We start from the raw sequence: 26,076 nt of genomic DNA, 5'->3' as shown, positions 1-26,076 counted from the left end.
CATCTCGTGTTGCCTGGTTTAGCTCCTCCTGGGGCTGTCTCTACTGTATACGAATGCAGTAGGTGACAATTGCCCGCTTCTCACCCTCTCCTCTGCCTCTTGCTGCCTCTCCCCAACCCTTGATTGGCCGGCCTGTTCATCCGTCTTTTCTCATGTACAGGGTATAATGATACATAGACAAGAGTCTAGCGAAGCAAAACTGAATATGAACAAAATTCTGGGCGCAACACCACATGACTGCTTCATGATTCTCTCATCGTGCATGCCATATATGAGCGTTTAAGGCCGTCAGTACAAAAAAAAGCAAGTAGAGATCCATGTGTCCCCAGACGCCGTAAATGCAATGCATGTAGAAAAAGAAAGAAACAAGTCTGGTGCCGACGTGGCTGGCTGCTTCAGCTTCGAATGTATACGAGATCCATCCTTCGAGGAAATGTTGTGTCCATTGGATCGTCTATCTGCCAGCACCTCCCCGCAGGCAGCTTGCTATCCTTGCTCTCGTCGTGGTCAAACACCCTGCTACCGGCGAGGGGCGCGTCGCTGGGCTGAAGATCACGCAGAGCACGTAGTGCATCAAGCCTCTGTTCCATGGCCGATTGATGGGCCCGAGCCTCTTCCCATACCATTCCCGCAGCATCGACAATCGCGCTTGCGACCGCGAGCCGATCCAGAATGACCGAGACATCCGCCAAGGACCCCTCCGCCGTGAGGATGTCAGTAGCCTCGAGGATGACGTAGCTCATGAAAGGAGGCGGCGCACTGATGGGAGCTCGGCGGGCCTGGAGCAGCACTTCCAACATGCCCGTGATGTCCAGAACCCGCATTGCTTCCTCATGGATACGCGTTCCGTATTGTAGCCGTACCGAGGCAGCGATCAACTCTGTCCGGGCGTGTCGATGGATCTTTATGAGCCCGTGGAGATATACCAGGTGGATCGTGAGGAATGTGCTGAGAGTGCCATCCTGTGCAGCCAGGGCCATATTGCCCGAACTGTAAGCGAAGCGCTCGGGCAGGGACTCGCGCCATCCGATGAACTTCTCCATCACGGTGTTAATGAAGCCCGGGGCGTCGTAGTCTGATTCTTGGCTTTGGGCAGCCCTGTAGAGTTCCGACATAGCCTCACCCCAGATGGTCACAAGCTGTACTAGGTAGGCAAAGATACCCAATGGCCGAATGACGGCTTTAGATGACAGAGCCATCGCTGCTGCGAAAAAGGAAGCGTCGGATTCTTCTTGGCGTTCGAACAGTTCATTTTCGCATGGAAGTCGGATGAAGATGTCTTTGACGTTCAGAATGCTCAGCCGATTGGGAAACACGCCGCTGAGTCGTTCCAGCACGAAGCATGCCCAATAAGTTCGTCTTCGGCTCTCTGAATATCCATCTCTTTGCAAGCCATAAGGGAAGTCTGTCAGGTCCGCCTCGATCGACTTTTCAAGTTCGAGGTTTAGCTGCAGATCGATCGATGCTGATATGGCTCCGCTGATCAACTCGTTCGCATCGTTCAGCCTAGAGAGTGACAGGTAGTACAGCGCAAGAAGCAGACGAGCCTGCGCGAGCTGAAGGCTGCAAGCAGCTCGGTGCTGCGCGTAGTGGGCGATCTGGGCGTATTCGTTGGCCATGTTCTTGGGTCCTCCTGACAAGGCCACGCCGACGGCGAGGATGCTATAGATGAGCATCAGGTCTCCTGGAGACTTGATATAAGCATTACCGGTCACCCAGGATTTGAACGCTGTCTCGGGCAAAAAACGAAGGGCCATGGTGCTGTCGGTGTGTACGAAGAAGGAGGAGATTGAGGTGCTAATTGATTCAGGGTCGGACACATACGGATCTGATTGCCATGCTCGGTTGAGCAGGTGGTCTTGGATGGGAGGAAGCTCATAAGGCTGGCGATGCTGCCAGGAGAGGCTTGCCCTGGGCGCCTCGGGGGTGCGATTCAGCGACGGCGGCTCGCTTGCCATGGACGGGTATGAATCAAAGTCCAACCTCATCCTCTTGTGAGACATTGGAGGCTCTGGACTAGGCTGGCGCAAGGTCGTCCGGGGAGAAACCGATGCGCTGGAGTTGCTACCAGGTCGGTGCATCTCACTGGCAGGACCTCCCATTCGCCGGACATCTTCTGGCTCGGCCGCAGCTGTCGACGGAGACGTGTTGTGGCCACCTCGAGGTCTGATATAGTTCTAATTAGCAAAGCACGTATAGGAACGGACCGCCCACTTGAGGCGACTCGGCGGTTCACCACTTACGCGTTCTTGAACTTGCAAACCCGGCCAAACTTCTCGCACTGGACGCACCGAGGGAAGTCGGGATCGCACTTGATCTTCTTCTCTCTGCACGTAACACACGCGATCGCGAGCCGCTTCCTCGGCTTCCCTGCCTTTGTTACACCCCAGTGTGCATTGACTTGCTCGCCGTCGATGATGGTCTTGCAGTGGCTCCCGTCGTCGTAGAAGAAACACAAGCCTTCACCTGGAACTTCGGCAGCCCGCACAAAACGCGGCAAGAAGTGTGTTCCGGTCCAAATCTTGGGCCCAAGACCATCCTTCGAAGGAATTCCGTCCGAGTTCGCGGCACTTGTAAGGGGTTGTGACTGCATCGGACCTGATCCTGACGGAGGTCGTTGGTCTCGGTAAGAAAGCCCAGAGTCCTTGGATGGAGGATACTGGTACGACGGTCTGTCGTAGGGACCCGGAAGCTGTGGTTGAGATGCTTCTCTTGACACCAAAGAGTACTCGTGTCTGCCTGTTTCTTGATGTATCGACCACCTGCCTCCCAACCCAACGTCGGTTCTGGAATCCTGACGCATGTGCTCCGTCTCGCGATAACGAGGCGACCCCGGCCCTGAGTTAGATTGAGACAAGCCTCGCAACGCCTGCCGGTCATGATCGTATCTGTTGTCATAAGTGCTCCTCGGCTGAGAGATTGCCGGAGAAGACTGCGGTGGGAAGTAGGAACCCCCGTACGGACGATCGCCATGAGATGGAGGGAGACGCGGCCGATCCAGAGGAGATGTAGCTGGATACCCGGTAGGCCTGTCAGACAACGGAGAGTGCAACGGCCCGGCCGCAGGCCCAAGGATGCTGCTCAGTGGGGGGAGTGACAGGCGAGGACCGCTTTGTGATGAATCTCTGCGGCTCGGGAGCTCTGCCATGCTCTTGTTTGCCATGTCGGCGGCCGGGCTTTGTTCATAGTTCGACATTGGAGGAGATACTGGTCCGAATTTGGCGTTCCAAAGCTTCTCTGCAGGAGGAGACGGTCTGGAGGAGTAGGATGATGAAGATGGGCTAACCAGCCCGGGAGGAGAATCTGGGGCGGCCAAACGGGGGTGGGGTTCCAGAGTTAAAATACCCATTGAAAATGCGAGTTGACGTTGTAGCCGTTGAGCATTTCCGGCTTGGAACCTCTTACGATTGTCGTCGTTCCCAAGGTCGTCAAGGTTTGGGCCGTTAACCGGTAGGATAGTATGTGGACGAAAGCTTGAGAAGTTGGTCGAAAGATTCAGCTGTTCAGAAGATCTGGGCTGCAGACGGCTTTGATATTAAAGTTCGTAGGCCACGGCCGGGGGGTGAGTTGAGATAGGGCGGCTTCGGAACCCGCGAGTTCGATCAGCGAGGTGTGAACGAGAGAACTGAATGTCGTTATACTTGATGCTTGCTTCGCTATGGCGGACTGTTCTGTTGCTCGTTTCCTTCCCTCCTTCTTTCCTGGCTATGCCAACAAACAGAGACAGGAAGATTGGAACGAAGAAAGAGAGAAAGAACCTGAGGTGTGAGAGAGAAGGGTACGATGGAGACGGGTGGCTTTTGAGACTCGGGAAGAGCAAGGTAGCTAGGCAGGGCATGCGCGGAGAGCGCCTCCAAGTATGGATCGCATATCCTATCCACATCATAAGTATACTTGGCCATAGGGTAGTTGGCCTGCTACCCCCGTTCGGCTACACTCAGGGTAGCGGGCTGCGAGAGAGATACACCGAGGGGCCAAAAGGAGACACTAAGGATGAGGACCAACAGACTGGATTGGCTTGGCTCGTTAGATTGGGGAAGGGAGCCGGAAGGGGCACCGATAGAGTGCTGCAAGTGTACACGACGGGTAGGAAGTACCGTTCGTTCTAGGCGCATACACGTGCGGTGCATCTTCCATGGCCCTCGACTGCGTCTCCGCCGTCTCGCCTGCTTGGTTAGGACGAGGGGGTGAGGAGGCAGCTAGTCCGGCCTAGCGCCTCATCGGCACCGACGGCATGGCGTGTACCAGTGGCCTTGTCGACGGTTGCGAGGGGGGGAAGAGACGAGTTACCGCGTACCTCCTCTACGTATTTCGGAGGCACAATTCGCATTCCCTCGAGGCATTAGTCTGACGGATAGGGCCTCTGGCCAGCGTCGCAGCGTAATAAGGCACAGCGATGGTAAAATGGGGCAGCTGGGTCTAGTTATGCTCGATGAGGGAATCCTGGTTGCATGCTGACAGGGGTCCAACAGAGTAACGGGGATTAGATGCAGCAGAGGGGTGGCATGGGGAGCGAACAAGAGAAGCCGCGAAGGGAGGAGCTCCCGGTACATAGTAGACGCCCTGGGAGGGCTGGTCAGGGATGGCATGGAGCTGGTAAGGGGGGTTCATTGAGCTGGGGCACCCTTGATCTTTTGGGGACGGGAAGGATAAGACGGGGAGGCTGCGAGAGGCGAAAACGTGTGAGGCATGGTCCAGGTTCTGAAAAAGGCCAATATTTGGTGTTGACGTTGCAAAGGGGAACGAGATGACGGCATCGATCCTTTGTGCTGAAGAGGTCGGATGAGAGATGAGATGGTTTTTGCGGTAAAAGGATGATGCTGGTTGGCGCTGCGTTTGCTGTTGGCTCTTCGACTTGGACGTTGCTGACCTATCTCAATGCCTGGGAACAACAATCCAGAGCCCACGTGCCAAGCCCAGGGCTCATCGAGAACACGAGGAAGAAAGACGGTCCCGGCAGCGATGAGGGTACACTTCGTGCCATTTCTCGTGGTTTTTGCTGTTGGAGCTCGAAGGATGCATGCTGAGGGTCAGAAATCCCTTGCTGTGATCCACAGAGAGTGAGCCCAGATGGCGAATTGGACGTAACGAGATAGGCTCGGAGTGCCGGGCGAGAAAAGGAAATAACGAGAACGGTTCGCCGGTTGTTGGTTCATTCCAAGAGAGGTTGTGGATCTCGGCGCGGGGTTGCGCGCTGGACATCCCGTCACGCCAATCTCAGAGTGACATGGGAGGTACTCCGTCCACCATACAATGGGTGCCCGTACGAATACCTGTGTTGTCGCTGAGTGTGGCTGCTGCATGTAGGAGTATCCCGGCGAAGAACTTTCAGATGGAGACCCCGCGGCCAGAGTTTGAGCTTCGACAAGGGACTTGTCGTCTCCGAATCGTTCGTCGAATCGTGTCGTTTCCTGTAAACGAGAGTGGTCAGTGATGTCGACAAACAACGGCAATGTCAGAGAAGAGGTACTCGGGCGTTTGGCGTGAGCGCCAGTGGCGCAAAAGTACTTACCTGCCTGTCTTGGGAGGCGGCCAAAGTAGAGTAGCTCTTGCAACGTCCTGGTGGGCTCGAGGAGACAAGGTTGCCAGTCCCCTGCAGCGATAGGAGAGGCTAATAAGACGCGTCCGGCATGTCTTCATTAGGTCGATCCCATTCCCCTGGGTACACTGTGACGGTACAGAGGGCTGCGAAGATCTGGACCGGACCTGTCGTGGACTGCAGCCGGCAACGCAGCGACTTGCATCGGGGTGCAGACATTGCAGTGCATTACAATGCAGCGCAGCATAAGGCATACGACAGGGCTCAAGAGATGGAGTTCCGCACCGAGGATTGCCGATGTGTCTGGGCTGGGAAAGGACCGCATTGGTCTTAGGCTTTGGTATGTGTGCTGAGGTCGAAAGAGAGACGGTGATTTGACTCTCGTAATTGTAGCCATACAGCGAACAGGGCTGAGGGCCGGATGGCTCTCTTCGCTCTGGTGAGCAAGTTCAATTTCACGAGAGCGGCCGAGGCGCAGATTCTGGCGCAACGCTAGAAAAAGGGAGGAAGCTGGCTGGCTGGCGGGCTGACACTGTGGCATCATGACCAGGATCAACTTCAATCCAGGGCCAATGCCTGCCGGCAGAATGCTCGTCTTGGCGGCGGGTTTGGCAGCCTCTCAGAGTCTTGGGCTGAAGATCGACTTGCGAGACAAGACAAGACTAAACAATCAAAGAACGAGACGTGTGGTTCGGGCTCAATGACGCTCCACCAGTCAGCCGTCGGCTGCAGTGGCGCAGACGCTAAACCAGGGAAGATGGCATAGGGGGTCCTGGAGAGAGAGAAAGAGACAGTGCCAGTGGTGTAAGTCGTGGGTTGCGTGTGGTGCGTAGCGACAATTGCTAGCGTCCGCGCCGACGCTCACTCGATTAGCGTTGTCGTCCATCCCATGATCCGCGTGGCTGGAGACGGACGAGGTGCTCCTCATCCGTCTTGCTGGCCCGTCGGTCCCTTTCCGTGCTCCCGCGTCCGATTCGCCCGCCCGTCCATTATGTTTCCTGAAGCACGCCATGTCGAAAAACGTGTTCTTGGAGAACATTGGACCAGTGTTTCGTGGGCGGCTTTTTACAGTTTTGCCGCCGACGGTTGAGTGTGGAAGAGAGGCATCCGTTCCAGTGGCGGGAAATCTGAAGCAGACGGCTCTGGCACGAAGGCGACGGCTTCATGGTGCGATTGTTGCAAGTTTGTCGGCTCTCTGGTTACTGTCTTGGGCCTCGGGAGAGCAAAGCCCATCCACAGTGTCGCAGTGGCTCGGTCGACGCCGTGGTTCTGCCGGGGTGGAGTTGCATTGAAGAGCCGGAAGACGGTGCAGTTTTTGGATAATTTGCATTGGTTTGCAGGGAAAATGCTGCCTCATGGCGCCGCCTGTCAGGGCATCAACGTGCACTAACAGTGCGGCGGCGTTTGCTTGACAGAGAGGAATACCCCTCCATCTCCGCGCTGAGACAACCGATGGTTTGCCGTTGATGAGGATCGGATCCGAGATGGGACAGAGGCGATGGGACGTGGAGATGTGGCATGAAGATGGGGACTGGGCGTCAGGTGGGAAAAGAAAGTAGACTTGTTGTAGATTGGAAAGGATGCGAGCGATGCGGCAAGACTAAGCCGTGGAAGTCTCCAAAGCTGTTGCCTTGCAAAAGTTGTCCAAATACGTACCCTGTCTGTCTATACATCACTTAACCTAAGGTACCTACCTACCTTGCCTACCTTACCTTACCTACCTGATTTTCCACCTGCACCGGATCTTGGAAGGAACGTCGGCAACTTTGTCCGCACATTGGAAGGAAGGTTCGGATTGTTGCACCTGCAGTTGTGAGTAGAATAACACCAATGGAAGCCACAAGAAAGTAAGGCACGCCAGGTAGATTGCAACTAAGACGAGGCACCACCCCGTAATTGCCTATACATAGTAGACATACTGCGTCCAGCTGGGCTTCCTTGAGCATCTGAAAAAGTTTGCGGATACTGGGAAAAGTTAAGCGAGCAGGCGGCTCTCCGATCTATGGGTCGAATCTATGTGATGCCTTCCTTCCCCTGAGCACTGTGCATCCTGCGGACGAGGTGCTGTCCTTCTGACCTTAGGTCAGCACCTTAGTGGCAGTACTTAATAAGGCACTTGCGAAGTTTCTTAGAGTGTCGCTCACGGCACTGAGAGGGAGAAGGAAAAAAAAAAAAAAACCAGAAAAAAATTCAACAAGTCGGGTTGATGCTAAGGGACCTGTAGGGTGACATCAAACCTTAAGCACGCTGCCCGTGCTGGCCTTGCCTTGTCTTGTCGGAATGCAAGGCTTGTCAAGATTTGGCATGTGGCAACGGAATGTAACAGCAGGCGGACGGCTTAGGCTCCGTCTTAGTTAACAACTCGCATGCCTCACTCCCAACACAATGTCATTGAGTCTTACCTGCATTGCGGCATCTGTTTTAACTACCTGACCTCGTAGTCTTAGTGTGAGCGCATCCATCCATCTGTCGTCCCTCCTCTGGCTTCAGACCGACACCCCGTCCGCACACCTCACCTCAGATGGAGCCCTGCTCAACCAAAGCCCGAAAAGCTTGGCAATGGAGCGCAAAGCGCAGACTATGTCCAACCCGCAATTCGCAACCCACGCAACCCAGACAGGGGCCCTAGTTCGCAGTATTCCACACTGCCATTTCCTTCCTCTGCAGCGCGCGCACTTTTGCTGTCTCCGTTCCCACTGGCGGCTCGGGGAACAGGGCTCTCGTCCGGGAGCTTTTCCCGGTGCTTTAGTATTGACATGTGGATGCTACGCGAAGGACATTGTCAGCTGGGGTTTCGGCCACAACCTCCAACACCTTTTTTCCCCCTTCCCTTGCCGTTTTGCTACCACCCTGTCTCTCGTCTCCTTCGCCTTCGCCTCATCCAGACCCCAGGCCAGGAGGCCTAGCGAACTGGCGCGCCCGGCCAAGAACCAAGGTGGCTTGAGTGAGGTCAACTACCTTAGCTAAGCTGCGCCTAAGGTGAGAAGCCCTTCATGACCGTTCAACGTAACGATTGCCTCATTTGGGTTAACGCGGCGCCGCAGCATGTCTGCTCAGCCTATCTCCGTGCTCTCCATCTCCGGCCTCTAGTATTTGGTCGCCCCGAGACATGCTGAGCTAGAAGCAGCATTTACACGACTTGCCTCTGCGTGCTGCTTGCTGCTTGGTATACCTTATCCCGATGTGGGAGCTAGGGCAACCTGCGCGTTTTGAGCAGGTCTTCAGCGCTGCAAATGGTTGGCATGACAGGCAATAGCAGCACAAGGGGTCTGTTTGGTCCTGTTCTGGTGCCGGTGCCGCTTGAGATTCTGGGCTGGGAGCATCGGGGCGGTCATCCGGGGCCCCGATGACGGTTCTTCATCTCGCTTTTTCGCCTTCACGTGTATCTCCTCCGTAGATTGCCATAGGTAGTCCCAACGGATGCAGAGTGTAGGCGAAGCAGCGAAATGGGAATGGGGCCAGCGTTCCCGGCCAAAGTGGTTCGCCTCGGCTGTAGCTGTTGGAAGGCGGCGTAGCCACCAAAACCCCGTATATGTGCGGCGTAAGGTGGTGGTAGTAGTAGTGGTGGTGGTGGTGGTGGTGGTGGTGGTGGTGGTGGTGGTGGTGGTGATGGTGACCGGTGGGTGTTGTCGGTCACCAAAGGTTCCTCTGATCCATCCCTGGATGAATTGAGGTGGACAACCTTAGCTTGACAAGGTCGCAGGTAGGCGTCGGGTGCTCCATGAGTCGACCGGGATCCGCCATGAGCGGGCACTTGTCAAGGGTTCCAGGCTTGGTCATGGATCTCTCAGTGCGTAGCATGGCCAGTGCCAACGCCAACTCAGTCAACTACGGAGACCAACACAGCGTCGCAGAGAGAGAGGAGACTCAAGGCCCAGTGTCTCTAACTGCCGTTGCGGTGCAATGTAAATCAAATGTACCGGGCGTCTCTGCCTCCACATCGCCAACCGCCGTGTCCGTACCCGGCGGAAACTGTTGCGTAGCCCGCAGCGGTTGTTGCTGCTCTTGAGACTTGCTGTTGATACGGATACCTCTTGCACGCAATGCACCCCATGAATGCGACTGTGACTTCTCACAGTGACTTTTGGCTCGGTTGAGAGTGGCAGAGATGGAAGACGTCAGGGACCGCCCGCTATCCTCCCCTTTCCCCTCTCCTGCCTACCTACCTTCCTACCTACCTTACCTTACTGGGTACCATACATTGAGTCCATCTACTACCTGACCTGGAACAACACAGGTCCGGGACTCCTGCCTGCTTCCCCTTCCTTCCACCAACCGAGGCGAGGCAGGTACCCCCCATCAGCAGGTACGGATACCCTTACACAGTACAATACTAGTGGAGGTAGCAAGGTTGGCAGTCGCTCTCCGCTTCTGTCCACCTTCCTTCCCTCCTTGTCTGTGAACCCGGGTGGGCAACGACTTCCTATTCACCGGCCCAATTCCAGAATTCCGGATTTCTGTCCAGGATTGTCCTTTTGGGCAGGAACTGCGGGAAAGCAGGCGGCCCTTCCCTTTTTCAATCCCACCTCGTCTCGCTCGAGGAACATGTACCCTGCCTGGCTGAACCTGGCTGTCCACCTCACCTAGGTACCTCGAGGCGAGGTACGGACACCTACCTACCTATATCGTACATGTTGTCATTTCTTCAGAGCCTTCATGTCATCAACCAAGGGCAGCGAGGTGATCAAGGTGAGACTCTTATCTGCCCATCGTGGTTTCCTTCCTATTGTCTCCTGTGCCGCCCAAATTCCGTGCCTCGCTTTGCGATATTGTGCCTGCCAGCCTTGGCACTCTTGCCTTTGTACCTAGGTACTTCCCTCGGTAGTGAGGGCAGGCGGTTTCCTCGCCGTGCGGAATGTACCTGCCACCTGCCATCTGCCTGTCAATGCCTACCTCCTGCCTCGACGAATCAACTTTGGATAGACACGACCTGCCCGGACAATTCCTGCCTTGCTTGGATGTTCATCCAATGTCGACCTACCTAGGTAGGTACACAGACACCTTATTCAGACCTCCCCTTGGCAATTCTGCTTTTCCTTGATCGTGGAAGGATGCACATCTTTGAACAACTACGGGCGTCCGATTAGGGTCTGTCGGATGCACTGCATGACAGCGCAAATCTTTCTCGACAACAATACTACCGTCTATCCTCCCTTCTCCTCTGTCTTCCCAGCACCCTCGTTGTACCCGGCAACACGCGACCCTCCTCGAACCAACCGATAGTGCCTCTTCATACATTGCAGCTGCACATCAGACGGTACACTAACACGCATGACCTGGCCCGCTTGTGTTGCATTAATTGCCATCAGCCGCAACGCAACGCACCGCAGCACTTGCTCCCGAACAACAAAACACCCGGAATGAACGACTGTCACTGCGCCAATTTCCAACTCAATTCTCTGGCCCCTGCTCACGAACTTCGCTTTCGACTGGATCAAGTTTCGCCCTCACCTCGACCTCTCGTCCTTGACTGTGCCGGGCTCCTCCAGTTGAATCGCCTCGTGAGGGCGCTAGGACCAAACGGGGAGAAAGACACTGCGGGAAACGGCGTGACCCTAGGGGATTGCAATCCCAAGGGACTGGAAATGGTTGCCTGCACCTCAGGACACACAACCTCCATTTGGAATCGCCTATGGACCCACGATTCCGTGATTTTCCCTCACTCACAAGCCAAGGTGAGAATTACCACCACGGCCTCTTCCTTTCCCTCCGAATGTCCTGGGCGTAGAGACGTACGCATGCTCAGCCCGCGGGTATTCAACCGATTGCCAAGATAAGTGCGTTCCAATGGCCCGACAGCACAGCTTAGGATGTATTTTTCTTGCACCACACCCGCGCTGTTCATTTGGATGAGCAAGATGGTCACCGAGAGACCGGGCTGGACTTGCGCAAACCTCGATGCTCTCGAATCGAACCAGCAGGAAGGCAGAGGAAACAGGAGGGCCCGGGACTGGCTGGGTCTCAGCTCGCATCCGAATGGACCTCTTGTGGAATCCCATTGATCGGACACTCCACCCCGTCTCAATGTCGACGCACACCAACAACGACGCCAACGAACACGCCCTCACAGGCTCGCACTCGTTGTCCGCCCCAGGGGCCGCCGGCTACAACGTGAGGCTTGAGCACTGCCAAAAAAAAAAAAAGAGAGAAAAAAAAAAGGGCCTGGGGCATGCCTATACACTGCCAAACCCACTTCGCCTTCGTAACTCGGCAAACGAGCGAGCGCGATCAGCCCCATCGCCTGATCAGTGCTCCAGATTAAACGGGTTCAATCTCGACGTGATCCTCGCGGAACCCATGAACATGGGGACTTTGGGCTATCGACAAGGGCATCGATATCTTAAAGCCGGACAAGACCGGATTTCAAGCCGCGCCCGGGGCTCACTCGCACGAGATCCAAGTGCGAGATCCGCTGTGGACTCGGTCGGCCGCGGCTTGACGCTCTTTTTGCCTAGCATCCGCCTGCCAATGGACCTCTCCACCCTTCGGCACTCGAAAAGCCGCCCAAGCGCCTCGTAAAATGCCGTGACAAGTCCCGGAGATGGACCAGACCACACCTTATATTACCCTGAATCTCGTCAAACTCCCGATTCTCGGGTTTTAGATGGGCGCCTCGCACCCTCGGTCGCTCACCGTCGTTACGCCACCCGCCAGCTGTTGTCCCTACGAGTCATGCCTCGCGGTTTCACCAGATGCAAGCTGCTCATCTTCACTCATAGAGGCTTTTGTGCCCGAGTCGCTATCCCCGCCCGCCGCCCGCTCGCTGTAAGCCCTTGGCGTGCTGGCGAAACATCTTGTCATGCCCAACAAAGTCGCAGAAGTTCCTGAATCATATCTCTCACCCGCCCACCGGCCGAATACCATTGATAGGGAAACACACCGGCTTAGCCGCACGTCTGACCCATCTCTTGGTCACGTCAGATCCTCCATATGTCGCCTCCTCGTCTTGGCGGCCGCTCGCTGGGAACGGAAGGGGGGGAAATTGCGTTTCGATCCTGTGTTGCAGGCAAAGTTGGACCACAGCCAAGACACACAACTCGCTCAGGCCGAGGTTCCAGAATCCGGAGCCGCGAATAACTCTGCAATGAAATCCACAACACGCCAACGATGCGACTCAATGCCCTGGTAACACCGTCCATATGCATCACGAGACCATGAAAGGAATTACGCGCGCAATGACGTTATTGCAGACAATTACGTCCATAATACTGGCAATCACAGCGCAAATCAAATTTGGTGACAACTGACAGAGAGTCCAAGCTTGTAAGGCCAGTCACATCCTGTCACCAATTTGGGCACATTGCGGATACAATCTGGAGTGTGGGAGCAACTCCGTGCGTCACTGCCAGCTGCAGCAACGCGCTCTTCCACATGGAGCGGCAGTTCTTCACTACTACTAATTTCTTATTGATGCACCGGCTCAGGGGTCTTCGGTGTTGTGGACAAGTCCTTCAACCCTTTGAGATATAGACAGGGGGTTCCTTAACAAGATCGACAAATTAGACTTGGGCCGTGGCTGGGCCTGTCGTGAGCAGGAAAAGAACCTCAAATCAGGCGGTTTCGAACGGTCACCACATCAGACAGTCAGTAACGATTCTTACAACTTGCCGTTTTCTGTGTCTCAACTCAGAAGACGATGCAGCAAGCCGTTGATATCACCTAAAGACTTGTTGCTGGGTTCCGAGAATGACGGCTTAGCAAGATCCTTCCTATGCCAGACATGGAAGACTGGTTCACACCATCAGACTTGATAGCGCCTGAGTAATCGCTCAAGCATCCATGATTCAGTTCGCTGGCAGGATTCTATCTGCAGCGGATAAGCCATCCGAACCCGTGCCCGAACGTTCTGGAGCGCGTCAAGACGATTTGACAGGTAGCGAGGGGGTTCACGCAGCCGACACTTTGCAAAGTTCCTACGGATATGCCAGCCGAGGTTTCTGATTTGAAAAGAAAAGTTTGACAGATAGATTCCGACCTGGGTCGGACTTTGAGAGGCCTTGGCTGGTCTGGGCGTTTGTGGCACTCAGCACAGATGGGATGGCAGATGTTGGGTGACAGCAGCCACTGCAAGGGCTATGCCAGCACCAACAGCAAAAAGGGCCACGCTAGCAAGTACCAGGCAATCCTTTCATGCCCTTCTAGAACTTGGAGAGGTTCGGTGCGCGCACACGTCGCAAGGGTTGGCTGCAGGATTCAGGTCGATCTGATATAGGAGTGGCGGCCGACCGACTTCCTTTTCGGGCCTGAAGCCCGATTCAATCGTTCGGTTTGCCCCTTGGGCGGTCCATCTTTGTACCGCCGTCTGAGGCTTGAGCATGTTACGCACGTAACGGTGCTCACGATGGCAGTTCTCTTTAGGGTATTCACCGAACCCATGCCGAAGCTGGCCGGGAAAGCAATGGGAGTTTGGTCGGTCTTCTTATTCTTTGGCCTTGTCATGCTCTCACACTGGCTCCATTGCCCATCGTTTTGTGGTTCGGCAGCGTTGCTATCTTACTCCGCCCTCCAATTGATCTACCAACCACAGCCATGCCGAAGGTTTGCATATGCTGACGCCCATAGCTGCACGACTTGCACATTTCAGGGTCTATAACCAGACCGAGTCAAGATTCGGTAGGTTTCATGCCCGCCGTCTCGCATGAGCACAGTAGTCCGCGAGAGGCGTGGCTTGCGTTGATTTCTGGTCCGGGATGCGACGTCTTGAGAAATTTCTGCGTTGCTAAACCATCACAACTACTGAGCTTGCAACCACACTGGCTTAGACGACGTCTTGTTGATAACCGACAACGCTACCACGCACCTTCACCCGTGATCTCGCAAGCGGAACGACATGCTATTTTTAGGCGACGTAACTACCTCGACAAGATTCGGGCCTTAGTGGTCTACGAGGACAGCACATTATCCATTGCCGCAGCCTCATTGGCATGGATATGTACGACAGCTGGCCGGCCAAACATTCTCTATGGCTGCTAATCGGCAAAAGAAACAGAGTTCCTGAGCAATATCCTAGCCACCTCAAATTTCTAGATTTTGAAGTGACATGCGTGCTATCATACGTACTGACAACGAACATCGATTCCCACAAGCATCCGCAGGAATAGGCTTTGCCCTTCAGCCTATCCAGTCTGGTTGGGAAATGGCAATTGGTCTACTGCCAACGGTCGCCCAGCAGTGTCGATGTCACTTTGCCGACAAGATTATCGCATTCAGCCTGTTTCTAGCTCAACGATGAGCCGCCACACAATACCGGAACAACCAAGATTTCGTAAAGAAACTTCATAGATGGAGAGCAGTCACATCTTTGGGTCTGTACTTCGTCTGCTTCAAAGGATTCGCATCCTCGCGAGCATTATGGGCAACAAGGTCTTTCAATCAAGTTAGACTCGGCATTCCGCTCCGTCCAGCGGCCAACCCTGTTCGAACGGCCCCTGGTCACTAACCCCTACAATGGCATTCTCGACATTTGCTGAACGATTTCTTGGGAAGCTTTCTCCATTCTTCCCGTCACCCTGTCTCGTTTTCTTCTCCACCTCGCGGTTAGGCAGCAGAATAAAAAGATACTTCGGCTGCCAACCATCGAGATTCATCACCACCACCGGGAGGTGGCAGATCTAAGTCTTGCACTTTCGTTGAAAACAACCGTGGTGTCACTGCATGTGCATAAACAGTTCCAGTTTTTCACATTGGTCTACTCGACTAATTGACAATGCAACAATGGCCAGCCTGCCGAGGATACCCTCGCGAGCATCCACGGGTATTGGTCGCTCGTGGCCCTTGTCAAGGGCAGATCGTGTCGCGTCGCTTTTCAGACAGCGCCTGTCGGGGTCATTTCTAGCGCCAATGCGGAAGATGGAACCAATGACGATGGATGCAACAGACGTGAGCGATGATACAGCAACATAGGGGAAAGTCGAAGGGCCATTCCATAATCCCTTCTGACATCACCAATATGCTCTATGAGGAACGCGCTTTTCATGGTGAATGGAGGGCTTCCGCTGGCGAGATGCTTGAGGTAAGCAGATGGCTGGTTCATCAACTGCAATATGGCCATCAGACGTTGCAAGCGACAGTCAACCTCGCCAAACGTCATGCAAGTTGTGTCGGTGCATTACCACTTTTTCCGGGAAACCTGGGGCTTTAAACTCTTGAAGTACAAGGCCGCATCTGGAGCAGATCTTGCTGGGCGATATCGTTATTCACTGCACGGTTATTCAGACAACATCGGCATACGGATGAAAGACATATCTATCCAGCCACTGTGGTAGCAATTCCGGTTCGCCAAATCAACTGAGGGAGTTACTGTGAGGGTGCGGAATTCAGCAACTGGATCAGCAGGCCCAAAGAGGCTTCAGAAAGCGAATCAAGCTCTCAGTGGCTCCCACAGTCGAATCGGACGCTAGTCAACCGCCCTCGTCCATGAACCAGAAGTTACGAGGAACGCACGCAAGCTCAGAGGCAGGCCATTAGCGCTGTGGGGTGGTCGGTTGCTTCGTCCTCCACATTGCCATGCTTTTGCGGAGCTCGTTGGCACCTAGGACGGGCGCGGCTCAGGCCATATTGTCGCTAGTGGTATTCATCGTATGAGGGGAGGGGATGGGCACGAAGCCAAGAACTGGGCCATTGACCTTCCACTTTCATCGGCCCCCAAGTAACATCCCTTGGGCGGCAGCAGTGCGATATGAATCCTCTTTCCGTTGGCCAGCCTGCCTGGCCTTACACGCTTGATGAGCTTGCCAGGACCTCCCGGCGACTGGACGGTGAGCGCCGAAGACAGACGCAGCATCAGCCCTTCCTGTGACCTGCACAACTTTTCGTGGAATTCCGTCAGAGTCGCTGTCACAGCCGGCCACTTGGTTAATCGCTACACGGGCAATCCGTCTTGTCACACGCTTCTCATCTGAACTAGCATTGAAGAGATTGATATAAGCACGCAGTATACGACAAGGAACCCTGCCACGGCCATTAAGCGTGGGGAGCAGGTTCGACTTGACGGGGTTGTCCACGCGGCTTGTGTTTGTGCGTTTGTACGGATGTGTGTGTGTGTGCAAGCTCGGCACCTGTGCAGTTGACATTCACCGGTCCCTGGCATCACAATCTGTTTTCCTGCAGGTCCGGAGGGTGTCTGCGAGCACCTCTGCGATGGTATTGGGACCGTTCGGATGCTCGCCTAATCGCGAAAGAGTGTTGATGGTGTGCAGCCAAAAGCCTCTTGGCAGTAGTGGTCTCCCGACAGAAACGACTGCTGCCGGCGACTGCGGGTAGGATCAAGGGAAAAGCATGGAGTCATGGACCAACGAGCTATATCTTTGAAACAACTTTCAGATATGAGCGGGAGATACGATGTTGCGTCAAATATGTTGGCGTCACATCGTGTGCGGGCAAAGGCTTGCAGACACAGTGAGAAAGCGAGGGGAGGGAAAGAAAAGAAAAATCGAGGCACGCCCGTTCCCGACGCACAGTCTCTAAGAATAGCCGCGGTGTTGCACGCAAACCCCAATATCGGCAACCGAAATCCTGGAGAGAAGATCCCCCGTCGGGTTGGCTAGAGGTCGCGATGATACCCTGGGCCCTGGACTTCGGAGCCGTCATCCACCCTTTTTGAGAATGACGTGGGCCGCCAGCGCTCGAACCATACCCAGCCCAGCAATTAGCTCCGTGCCTCTGATTGAAGGGATTTTTGTTTCCGGCGCTTCCACGACTTCTCAGCACCAACGGCTCGGCTGGGGGCACCTGTCAAGACCAGCCTGGTCACCTAGTCCTAGCCTGCGGGACACCTTATTGCACTCTTGTACCGGGAATCGTCCACATTCCAGCCAACTCGTCGAGAGTCCGAGGAAACGAATAGACGGACACGACCGGCGACCGGCCAAATATTAGTCTCTAACGCTACTACACGTCCAGTGCACTTCCAAAGTCTGCCTGCCTTGTCTCCGCTCGCAACTTGGGCATGGCCGATGTCCCCCGCCCAAGGGCAGGTATCCGTAGTGGGATATGGACCGGCCGTCAGGAGGACAGCTCTCTGGTAGCGCAGCACCGGACCGCTAGCTTGCCCGACAGAACCATGGGGTTGGAAGCAATGTCCGCGCGCACCTAAGCTGACACTGATGCAGGCCGAAGGAGAAGATGTGGTTGTAGTCGTGGAAGATTGGCCCATTCCACCCATCCAACCACTGGACCACACAGCGGAGCCCACACGCACCACTCGAGATGCCGCACCACGCTAGGCTCTTAATACCGTATCGGATCATGGGTTCTTCGTTCAAGGTGGTCACGGCCTGTTGCCAAGTACCCGGCACTGCGAGCGGGCGATTCAACTGACTGGAGAAGCGTGGGTGTCGTGGTTGTTGTGGTTGCCAGATACCTAGCCTGGGCACTTCTGCCATGTGCACGGCGTCAGAGTTGGTCAGAAAGCCGCCGAAAAAGACCCTGGATTCGCCCCGATGAGGCCGGAAGTGGCGCATAATCCCCCTCTCTAGCAGCGAGGCGCCCGAGAGAGGTCGGGAATCCCGTTACCGACTGCGTCTTTCCGGTGCCGACCTTCACTACACACTTCGTGACGTCGATTAGTCTCCCCGCGCATCTGACCAGTCGTGGCTTGTCCTAGCCGGGACCCAGCAGACCGGAAAACCGTCTGACTGCTGGACATGGCGGCGACGCTGTCAAGAGATGCCGAGAACGATGTCGCCCTTTCTAGTATCTCTCTAGTTTACTGCTGGTTTGCGGCCCAGCTTAGGGCCAGACCACAGGGTTGTCGTTCCCCAGGCATGGAATGGCGCCCGCGTCGCCACGAGGACGAGATGAGTGGTGGGATGGATGGTATAGACGGATGGATGGCATTCCCACAGACCCGTTTACGCCGCACGAGCTGCGCATCCTCGCGTGCTCCTCCACGGGCATCTCCAGTCTAGGGTTGGCAGTCGCATGCAAGTCCTCGTTCTTTACCATTACCAATCTCTTATTTTCGAGCGTCCATCCATAAGGCTAACTTGCTGCGGCACTGAGAGCGACGCTTGCCAGGGGCGGGGGAGGGTGCCACTCTCGCTTTCATCCTCCGGAAGTTGGGGTTCATAACATGGCACCACCAGGCAAAGGCAATCTGGGCCTGAACCTGGGCCTGGGCGCCTTATGCCCGGCAGTCATCGTTATTGACATTTGTGCGCTTATCCTTGTAGGATCAAGCTGCTGTATTCGGGGTCGCGAGGGCGGCGGCGGCAGCAGCGTCAGGGGAAGGAAAATTGCAGTGTCTGGCCAAAGCTTCGTCCCCCGATCCCCGAAGCCGTCACTAGGATCCCCTGGCCGATGATTGGGGTCCCCAACGTCGTTGTGCCGTGGGATGAACTGGCCAGAAGACTTTTGATTCATCGCCAAGGTTGGCTCTCGGCACTGCGCATATTGCTTGCGGAGTCCCGGATCACCGTTCCATTTGCCATGGGGGAGCCCCCTTCAGACTTTGCTGCTTTCAGTCCCTCTGACTGGCTGCAGTGTCCTTGCTGCGTCCCCGTCCAACGGATCGCCACATGTAAGTTGGGAGCCGGTGAGAGATGGCAAATGATACTCCTGCCAACACGAACGTACTCCTCTCCATTCTCATGGGCGCGGTTTGGCCAGCGAGGGTGTGTCGGCCATCGACCTATCCTACTGGTTGACGGCTCGATCAGAAATGGAGCCGCAGTGTTGACCCGACAAGACTACGTTCCAACGACATGAACCTGCCGATGCGAACTCGAACATGGGCCAAGCCATCACAAAGTCCTGGACAAGATGTTGCACGACAGAGAAGCGAGGTTAAAGGGACTACAGATAGTCACGGCCGGTGCGGCGTCATCCTAGAGAGAGCCGCTGCCGCATTCGAAAAGCCGTAATGCTTTCTACCCACTCATGGTCTTGGTCTGCTCACCCTCCAAGTCGAGCCCAAGACGCCGCCACCACCAACCCCCATCCTAAGAGTAGAATCGACGCACACCATCTCCTGCAACAAACGTGCGCACCTTTGCGGATTTGCCAGCCAACAGGGTAATTTCGTCAAGCGAGGCGGACACATTCATGGCCCGAATCGCGATCAAACAGCCGCCATGCGGACGCCGTTTCCCTGACCTGTCGTCGGCTCTGAACAAGCGGCGACCCTACGACATACCTGATTTCGAAAGGAAGCGCCGCTGATACCACGCACACACATATACACACACTGGCCTTGTGCCGAACCGCTCCTCTCTCAAGCGGCGTAATCCTCCACCCGTTAAAGACCCCTAATGCAGGCTCGTGGGTTATCGTGGCGTCTCTGCGAACCTGATGGGCTGCCTCGCAGAAGATGGAGCGAGGAGCGAAACAAGGAAGGGGTGAGCTACTCGCCGCCGCGGGAGTGCAGCAGGCGTACATTTGCTCTTTCCTGGCGCGCGTCTGCACACATGGCTCACCTGCATGCCACTACTGTTGGGGGAAAAGACCCTCCCCACCCTTTTGTTTTCTTCCTTTTCTTCCAGCAAGCCTTGGATGTGAATAGCCGAGAGCAAAGGTTTCCATCCCGTTCGACAGGCGCCACAGCCGTGGGGTGCGAGTGCGCGCTTCTGGCGAGAGGCGGATGGCTTTTCCTCCCCACCGCCCCCTCACCGAGCGAACGCCATCTTCCCATCCGTGCAGAACGGGAGCAAATTGACAAGCGTCAGTGCCAAAATCCCTTTCTTCGGGTAGGAGATGATCATCTTTGAGGAAGGAAGTGAGTAAGGAGAGGCCCACCCGCAGCGGCGTCGGCGCAGAAGAGAATCGGGTGGACTGAATCCCTCCAACGACAACGGCTGGCATGCTGTTCGATCGGGGCGCGCTGCCGGCGCGAAGGAATTCACCCAGTGCCAGTGTCAAAGTCGTACGTAAACTTGGGGGCCGAATTCGAGGGCGCAGCAGCAACAGCAGCATGCCCATCTTTTTGAGATTGCACCTGGCTGTCGTTGGTTCTCGCGCTGGGTTTGTCCGTCTGGCTGCCTGCCGGGGGAAGTTTTCTGCCCTCTGAAAAGGACCTTCTGATGCTGTTGGACGTCAGTCCTCATCGCCACCACGGTGGGGAGAGAGAGGTTTTTCGACACCCCTGAAGTGAACGCCTGGCTGGCGCCCGCTGGGCCTACCTGGGTTCGAGAGAACAACCTTCTCGATCTGGAACATGTCGCTAATATGACAGAGATTTCCCAGATGTATATCACGAGCATGAGAGGGCGGTGACTGGGACGATGAGGATGCGGATGACGGCCGAGAGAAGGCGAACTTGGACGGCAGCGCCGGAGACGGATAGCAACAGCCAAACCCCCGTTAGGACGGACAGACAGACAGTACTCGACTTGGAGGAGAAGACACGCATCCTTGGGGTTTGAAGACACCCATTCAACATCGTTGAGGGACGCCATGCCCTGCCCAGTCCGCGCCCTCTCTCTGCAGAACATGATCTCCCTCTTCTTCGTCCTCTCATCCATCCCAGGGCAAGGGGGAGGGGGCAGGCAGGCCCCCTTTCCCTCGCTCACCCTAATCGAAAGAGACTCCTGAGTTGGTAATATTTGCGGAGGGCTAGTCTTTCTCCTGTGAATCGACGAATGAGACTGAGATCGCCGGAAACGTCTTCCCCTTTCCCCCTCGTTCACATGAGCCATCCCAGATGGTTGGCAGACGGTTGGCCCAACACTGGGCAGCATGAGGACAGCAAAGGAACAAACAGGCCCCCAAGAATCGTTGGCTGGAGAGACATAAGCTCGTCAGACACACACAGTAGTCGTAGTGGTAGCAACGGCAAGTCCCAAAAAACCAATAGAAACGCAACTTATGCTAGATGAACTATGGACATGTTCCCATTTCCCACCCCCTTTCCTCTTAATCTTCGTGTAAAGTATGTAGTAAATGTTTTCTGCTTTTCCGTTTTGACCACCACCCAAGTCTAAACCCTTTTGCTCTCTTTCCCAGTGACATGTGTCTCGTTCTTCTCCGTTTCCCGCTTCCGGGAGCGTGTTCCCGGGCCCCTATTTTTCTTTTGAGAGAGGGGATGAGAGGGGGAAGGAGAGGGCATTGATCCCCTTCACACACGCACACACCCAACCACCTTTACCCCCTGACCGAAAGCTGCTGCTGCTGCTGCGGCAGTCCCAAATCAGCCCACCCAGCGTCTGGCGCTCTTGAACATCCTGATCCACGGACCGAATTCGCCCCAGGCCTCGACCTGCTCCGGGGGAACGTAGCTGCCGACGTCCGCCATGATGGTCCGCTCGGGATGGGGCATGAGGGCGAAGACCCTGCCGTCCCTGCTCCTGACGCCAGCCACGCCGCCAGGGCTGCCGTTCGGGTTGTACGGGTAGCTTTCCGCGCCCGCGACGTTGAGGCGGTTGTCGACGTACCTGAGGGGCGCGAGGCCGTCGGCGCCCAGGTCCTCGAGGGCGTTGGGGGAGGAGAAGGAGGCGCGGCCCTCGCCGTGGGAGACGGCGATGGGGAAGGAAGAGCCGTCCATGCCATGGAGGAAGACGGAGGGGTTCGCGGCGCGGGACTCGTCGACCTTGACCATGGCGAAGCGCGCCTCGAACTGCCTGCTGGCGTTCTCGACGAACGTGGGCCAGTTCTCGGTGCCCGGGATGAGCTCCTTGAGGCGGGTGATCATCTGGCAGCCGTTGCAGACGCCGAGGGCGAAGGTGTCGGGGCGCTTGAAGAAGTTCTCAAACTCCTGGCGGGCGTGCTTGTGCTCGAGGATGGACTGCGCCCAGCCCACGCCGGCGCCGAAGACGTCGCCGTACGAGAAGCCGCCGCCCGCCGCGACACCGACGAAGTCCGCCAGCGAGCGGCCCGCGAGGACGTCCGACATGTGCACGTCGATGGGGTCGAAGCCGGCCGCCTTGAATGCGAAGGCCATCTCCTTGTGGCTGTTGACGCCGACCTCGCGGAGGATGGCGACGCGGGGCGCCTTGCGGACGAGGCTGCCGAGAGTGGCCGTCAGGGGCATGATGTTCTCCTTGGGGTCGAAGGTGAGGTTGTACGATAGACCCGGGTCGGCCGAGTCGGAGACGGTGGCGTACTCGCTGTCTGCGCACGCCGGGTTGTCTCTCTCCCGCTGCATGGCGTACGACGTCCTCGACCACCACTGCTGCATCTGGGCGCGGTCCAAGCTGACGATAGGCGCGACTCCTCCGTAACGAATCGTGAGCGACTGGTCCGACTTGCGCTTGACGACACCGAACTTGCGGATAAGGCCGGGGGGAGGACCGCAGGTGGCGAAGCAACGCTTGAAGTTGATCTCGTCCTCCTTGCGGACCTGGAAGACGGCGCCGAGCTCCTCGTGGAAGAGAGCGGCGAGGATGTCGGAGGCGGAGCCGGACTTGGAGATGCCGTCGAGCATGACGTCGACGCCGCAGCGGCCGGCGAACATCATCTCGGCGATGGTGGTCAAGAGACCACCGTCGGAGACGTCGTGGTAGGCCAGGACGACGCCGCTCTTGTGGAGCTGCTGGAGAGCGTCAAAGTAGTCTGTAATAAGATCCACGTTGCGAACGTCCGGTGACTCGTTTCCAAGCTGTCCAAGTGACTGCGCCAGAGCGGAGCCGCCCATGGCCTTCTTGCCCTCGGCGAGATCGACATACAGGAGGATGGTCTCGCCGACGTCCTCGACGCGACGGAGCTGGGGCGTCCAGGTGTTGCGGACGTCCTCGACGACGGTGACGGCTGTGATGATGACGGACATGGGAGCAGTCACGCTCTTGGCCTCGCCGGACTCGCGGTCCTTCCAGGACGCCTTCATGGAGGTGGAGTCCTTGCCGACGGGGATGGAGATCTTGAGCTGGGGGCAGAGCTCCATGCCGATGGCCTTGACGGCCTCGTAGAGACCGGCGCCCTCGCCGGGGTGATTGACGGCGGCCATCCAGTTGGCAGAGAGCTTCACGCGGTCCAGAGTGCCGAGGATGTCGGCGGCGCCGAGGTTGAGCAAGCTCTCCGCGACAGCCATGCGAGCAGACGCGGCAGGGGAGATGAGAGCCAGCTGGGGCTTCTCTCCCATGGCCATGACCTCACCAGTGCGGGTGTTGGAACCCAGCTGGAAGGAGGTGGCGGTGACGGCGCAGTCAGCGACCGGTATCTGCCAGGGGCCGACCATCTGGTCCCGGACGGAGAGACCGCCGACTGTCCTGTCACCGATGGTGATGAGGAAGGACTTGGAGCCGACTGCGGGCATGCGGAAGACGCGCTCAGTGGCGGTGGTGATGAGGGCGGCGTCGTTGACCGTGCCGCTGATGGCTGCCGTAAGGGCGGAGACGGCGTCGAAGGTGGGCAGATCGAGTCTGCGAGACTCGACCACACGCTCGAGGCGACGGCCAGGGGGGAAGAGAGCGTTGAAGGGAAGATCAATAGGCATGGGGTTCTCAGGGGAGTCACGGTCGCTGAGAGTAAGCTTCGCGTTGCCCTCGGCGTCCTTGGCGACGACGGTTCCCACGTCGGAAAAGGGACATCGCTCACGGCCTGTAGTCGATTAGTGTAAAGCGCTTTGTATGTATAAGTGTAAACCTACGGCAAATGCTGACGAAGCGGTTGATGTTCTCCTTGTTGACAAGCAGAACGTATCGTTCCTGAGCCTCGTTACACCAAATCTGAAGTGGGCTCATGCTGCTATCGGCGCTGTGAACCTGGCGAAGCTCGAACTTGCCGCCAAAGCCGGCGTCCTTGACCAGCTCGGGGAGAGCGTTGGACAGACCACCAGCACCGACGTCGTGGATCATGGCAATAGGGTTTTGCTCGCCGAGAGCGGCACAGGTGTCGATGACCATCTGGGCACGTCGCTCCATCTCGGGGTTGCCACGCTGGACACTGGCGAAGTCCAGCTCGGCGGTATCCTCGTTGGAGGCGCTTGATGAAGCGGCACCTCCACCGAGACCAATGAGCATGGCGGGACCGCCGAGAACAATGGCGTGGGCACCATCGTGAACGTCACCGAGCTCCTTGAGAGCGTGCTGGGGACGGACAGTTCCGACACCTCCGGCAATCATGATGGGCTTGTGGTAGCCACGCCACTCGGGAGAGTCCTCGTTGCCGACGTTGGTGAGGAGAGTGCGGAAGCAACCAAGCAAGCAGGGTCTTCCGAACTCGTTGTTGAAGCGGGCGCTGCCGATAGGGGCCTCGAGCATGATGTCCAGACTGCTGGCAAAGTGGGCAGGCTTGCCGAGATCAACCTCCCAAGGGGCGTTCTCGTCAGGGATCAACAGGTCAGAGACCCAGAAACCGCAGAGGCCAGCCTTGGGGGCAGAACCGCGACCAACGGCTCCCTCATCACGGATCTCACCTCCGGCACCAGTGGCAGCACCAGGGAAAGGAGAGATGGCGGTAGGGTGGTTGTGAGTCTCGACCTTGACCAGAACGTGCACCACCTCCTTGGTAAGCTTCCAGCTTCCGGTGGAGTAGTCAGGGGCCCAGAAGCTGGCGGTTTCGCCCTCGAGGACAGCAGCGTTGTCGCTGTAGGCGGAGACGGTGTACTTGGGGTTGGACTTGTGAGTATTCCTGATCATGCCAAAGAGGGACTCTCCCATCTGGACTTGGTCAATGGTCCAGTTGGCGTTGAACTGCTTGTGGCGGCAGTGCTCCGAGTTGACCTGGGCAAACATGAAGAGCTCCACATCGTGGGGATTGCGGCCAAGACGCTTAAAGACCTCGACGAGGTACTCAATCTCGGACTCGTCCATGGCCAGGCCGAACTGCTTGTTGTAGGCCTTGAGGGTGTCGACGGGGTCAGCATCGCCGCCAAAGATATCGACGACTTCCAGGGGATATCTCTGGCCCTCGATGAACATGGCGGAAAGGTCGGGACGAGACAGGCCAATGGTCTCAGTCATGCGGTCATAGACGACATCCTTGAAGGCGATGTCATCCTCGGAGACGGGCTGCCCAAAGGTGATTGTGATGGCTCTGCCGCGCTCGATGCGATCAATGTGGTCTGCGAGACCGCACACATGAGTGATGCTAGTACCCTTGGAGGACCAGGGAGAGATGTTCCGCGGGGTAACATAGTAAGTCTTTGACGACTCCGTGTTGGCAGCGATCTGGGCGGTGGTCTGGTCAGGAAGACCGAGCCACTTGGTCAGCTTCTGCTGGACAATGAGGTTGTTGTCGCTGTTCTTGAGGTGGACGTAGTACATCCAGATGCCGGCGACGTGGGCGACCTTGTTAGCGACATTGGCGTGCTTGTTGATGCGAGTCTTGAGCTCTTCGGCCTGCTTGGGCGTGTACGCCTCAGCGCCGACGAGGGTGAGGAACTCCATTCTGGCCCGGGTCGGGGTTGCACACGGAGAGCGGCCAGCGATCAATGGGGAATTCTCGCCCGGATTGAGGGTTGGCGACAAAGATAAGTTTTGCAGCATTCTGCGTGACTCTCTCGGCGGCGGCATGGCGGGGTGATCAAAATTTTGGCGGGGCGCCAGATAAACGATAAGGTAGCGTGAAAACGGCGTCGAGAATGGCGGGGCAGTTCTTCATTTTTGTGGCGGTGGAGGTGCATGGTGGGGTTCTTTTTTTCGCAGGACTCACTGATCAAGGAGTGT

The 26,076-nt window shown here is 56.5% G+C and overlaps 2 protein-coding genes and 1 pseudogene across 3 annotated transcripts; 1 reads left to right on the top strand and 2 right to left on the bottom strand.

Annotated features, from left to right (window-relative positions):
• Window positions 1-395: 395 nt before the first annotated feature.
• On the bottom strand, window positions 396-3,349 carry GCG54_00001542 (putative transcriptional regulatory protein; the record flags this gene model as incomplete). The annotated part of the gene is made up of 2 exons (XM_045401657.1): window positions 396-2,166; window positions 2,244-3,349. The coding sequence occupies 2 exons, from the start codon at window positions 3,347-3,349 to the stop codon at window positions 396-398; spliced, it is 2,877 nt and encodes a 958-aa protein (XP_045270386.1).
• An 18,313-nt stretch (window positions 3,350-21,662) lies between these two features.
• GCG54_00001541 (putative phosphoribosylformylglycinamidine synthase) lies at window positions 21,663-25,797 on the bottom strand (the record flags this gene model as incomplete). Its single annotated transcript, XM_045401656.1, has 2 exons — window positions 21,663-24,007; window positions 24,057-25,797. The coding sequence occupies 2 exons, from the start codon at window positions 25,795-25,797 to the stop codon at window positions 21,663-21,665; spliced, it is 4,086 nt and encodes a 1,361-aa protein (XP_045270385.1).
• On the top strand, window positions 21,783-25,884 carry GCG54_00001540 (annotated as a pseudogene). Its single transcript has 5 exons — window positions 21,783-23,021; window positions 23,091-23,934; window positions 24,074-24,381; window positions 24,418-25,545; window positions 25,621-25,884. Coding segments are annotated over exons 1-5 (3,783 nt in total).
• Window positions 25,885-26,076: the final 192 nt, after the last annotated feature.

This window comes from Colletotrichum gloeosporioides, assembly GCF_011800055.1.
Source record: "Colletotrichum gloeosporioides strain Lc1 chromosome Unknown consensus_7, whole genome shotgun sequence".
NCBI lineage: Eukaryota > Fungi > Ascomycota > Sordariomycetes > Glomerellales > Glomerellaceae > Colletotrichum > Colletotrichum gloeosporioides.
Note: the sequence above shows the minus strand (reverse complement) of the source record. Positions and strands in the feature narration are given on the sequence as shown.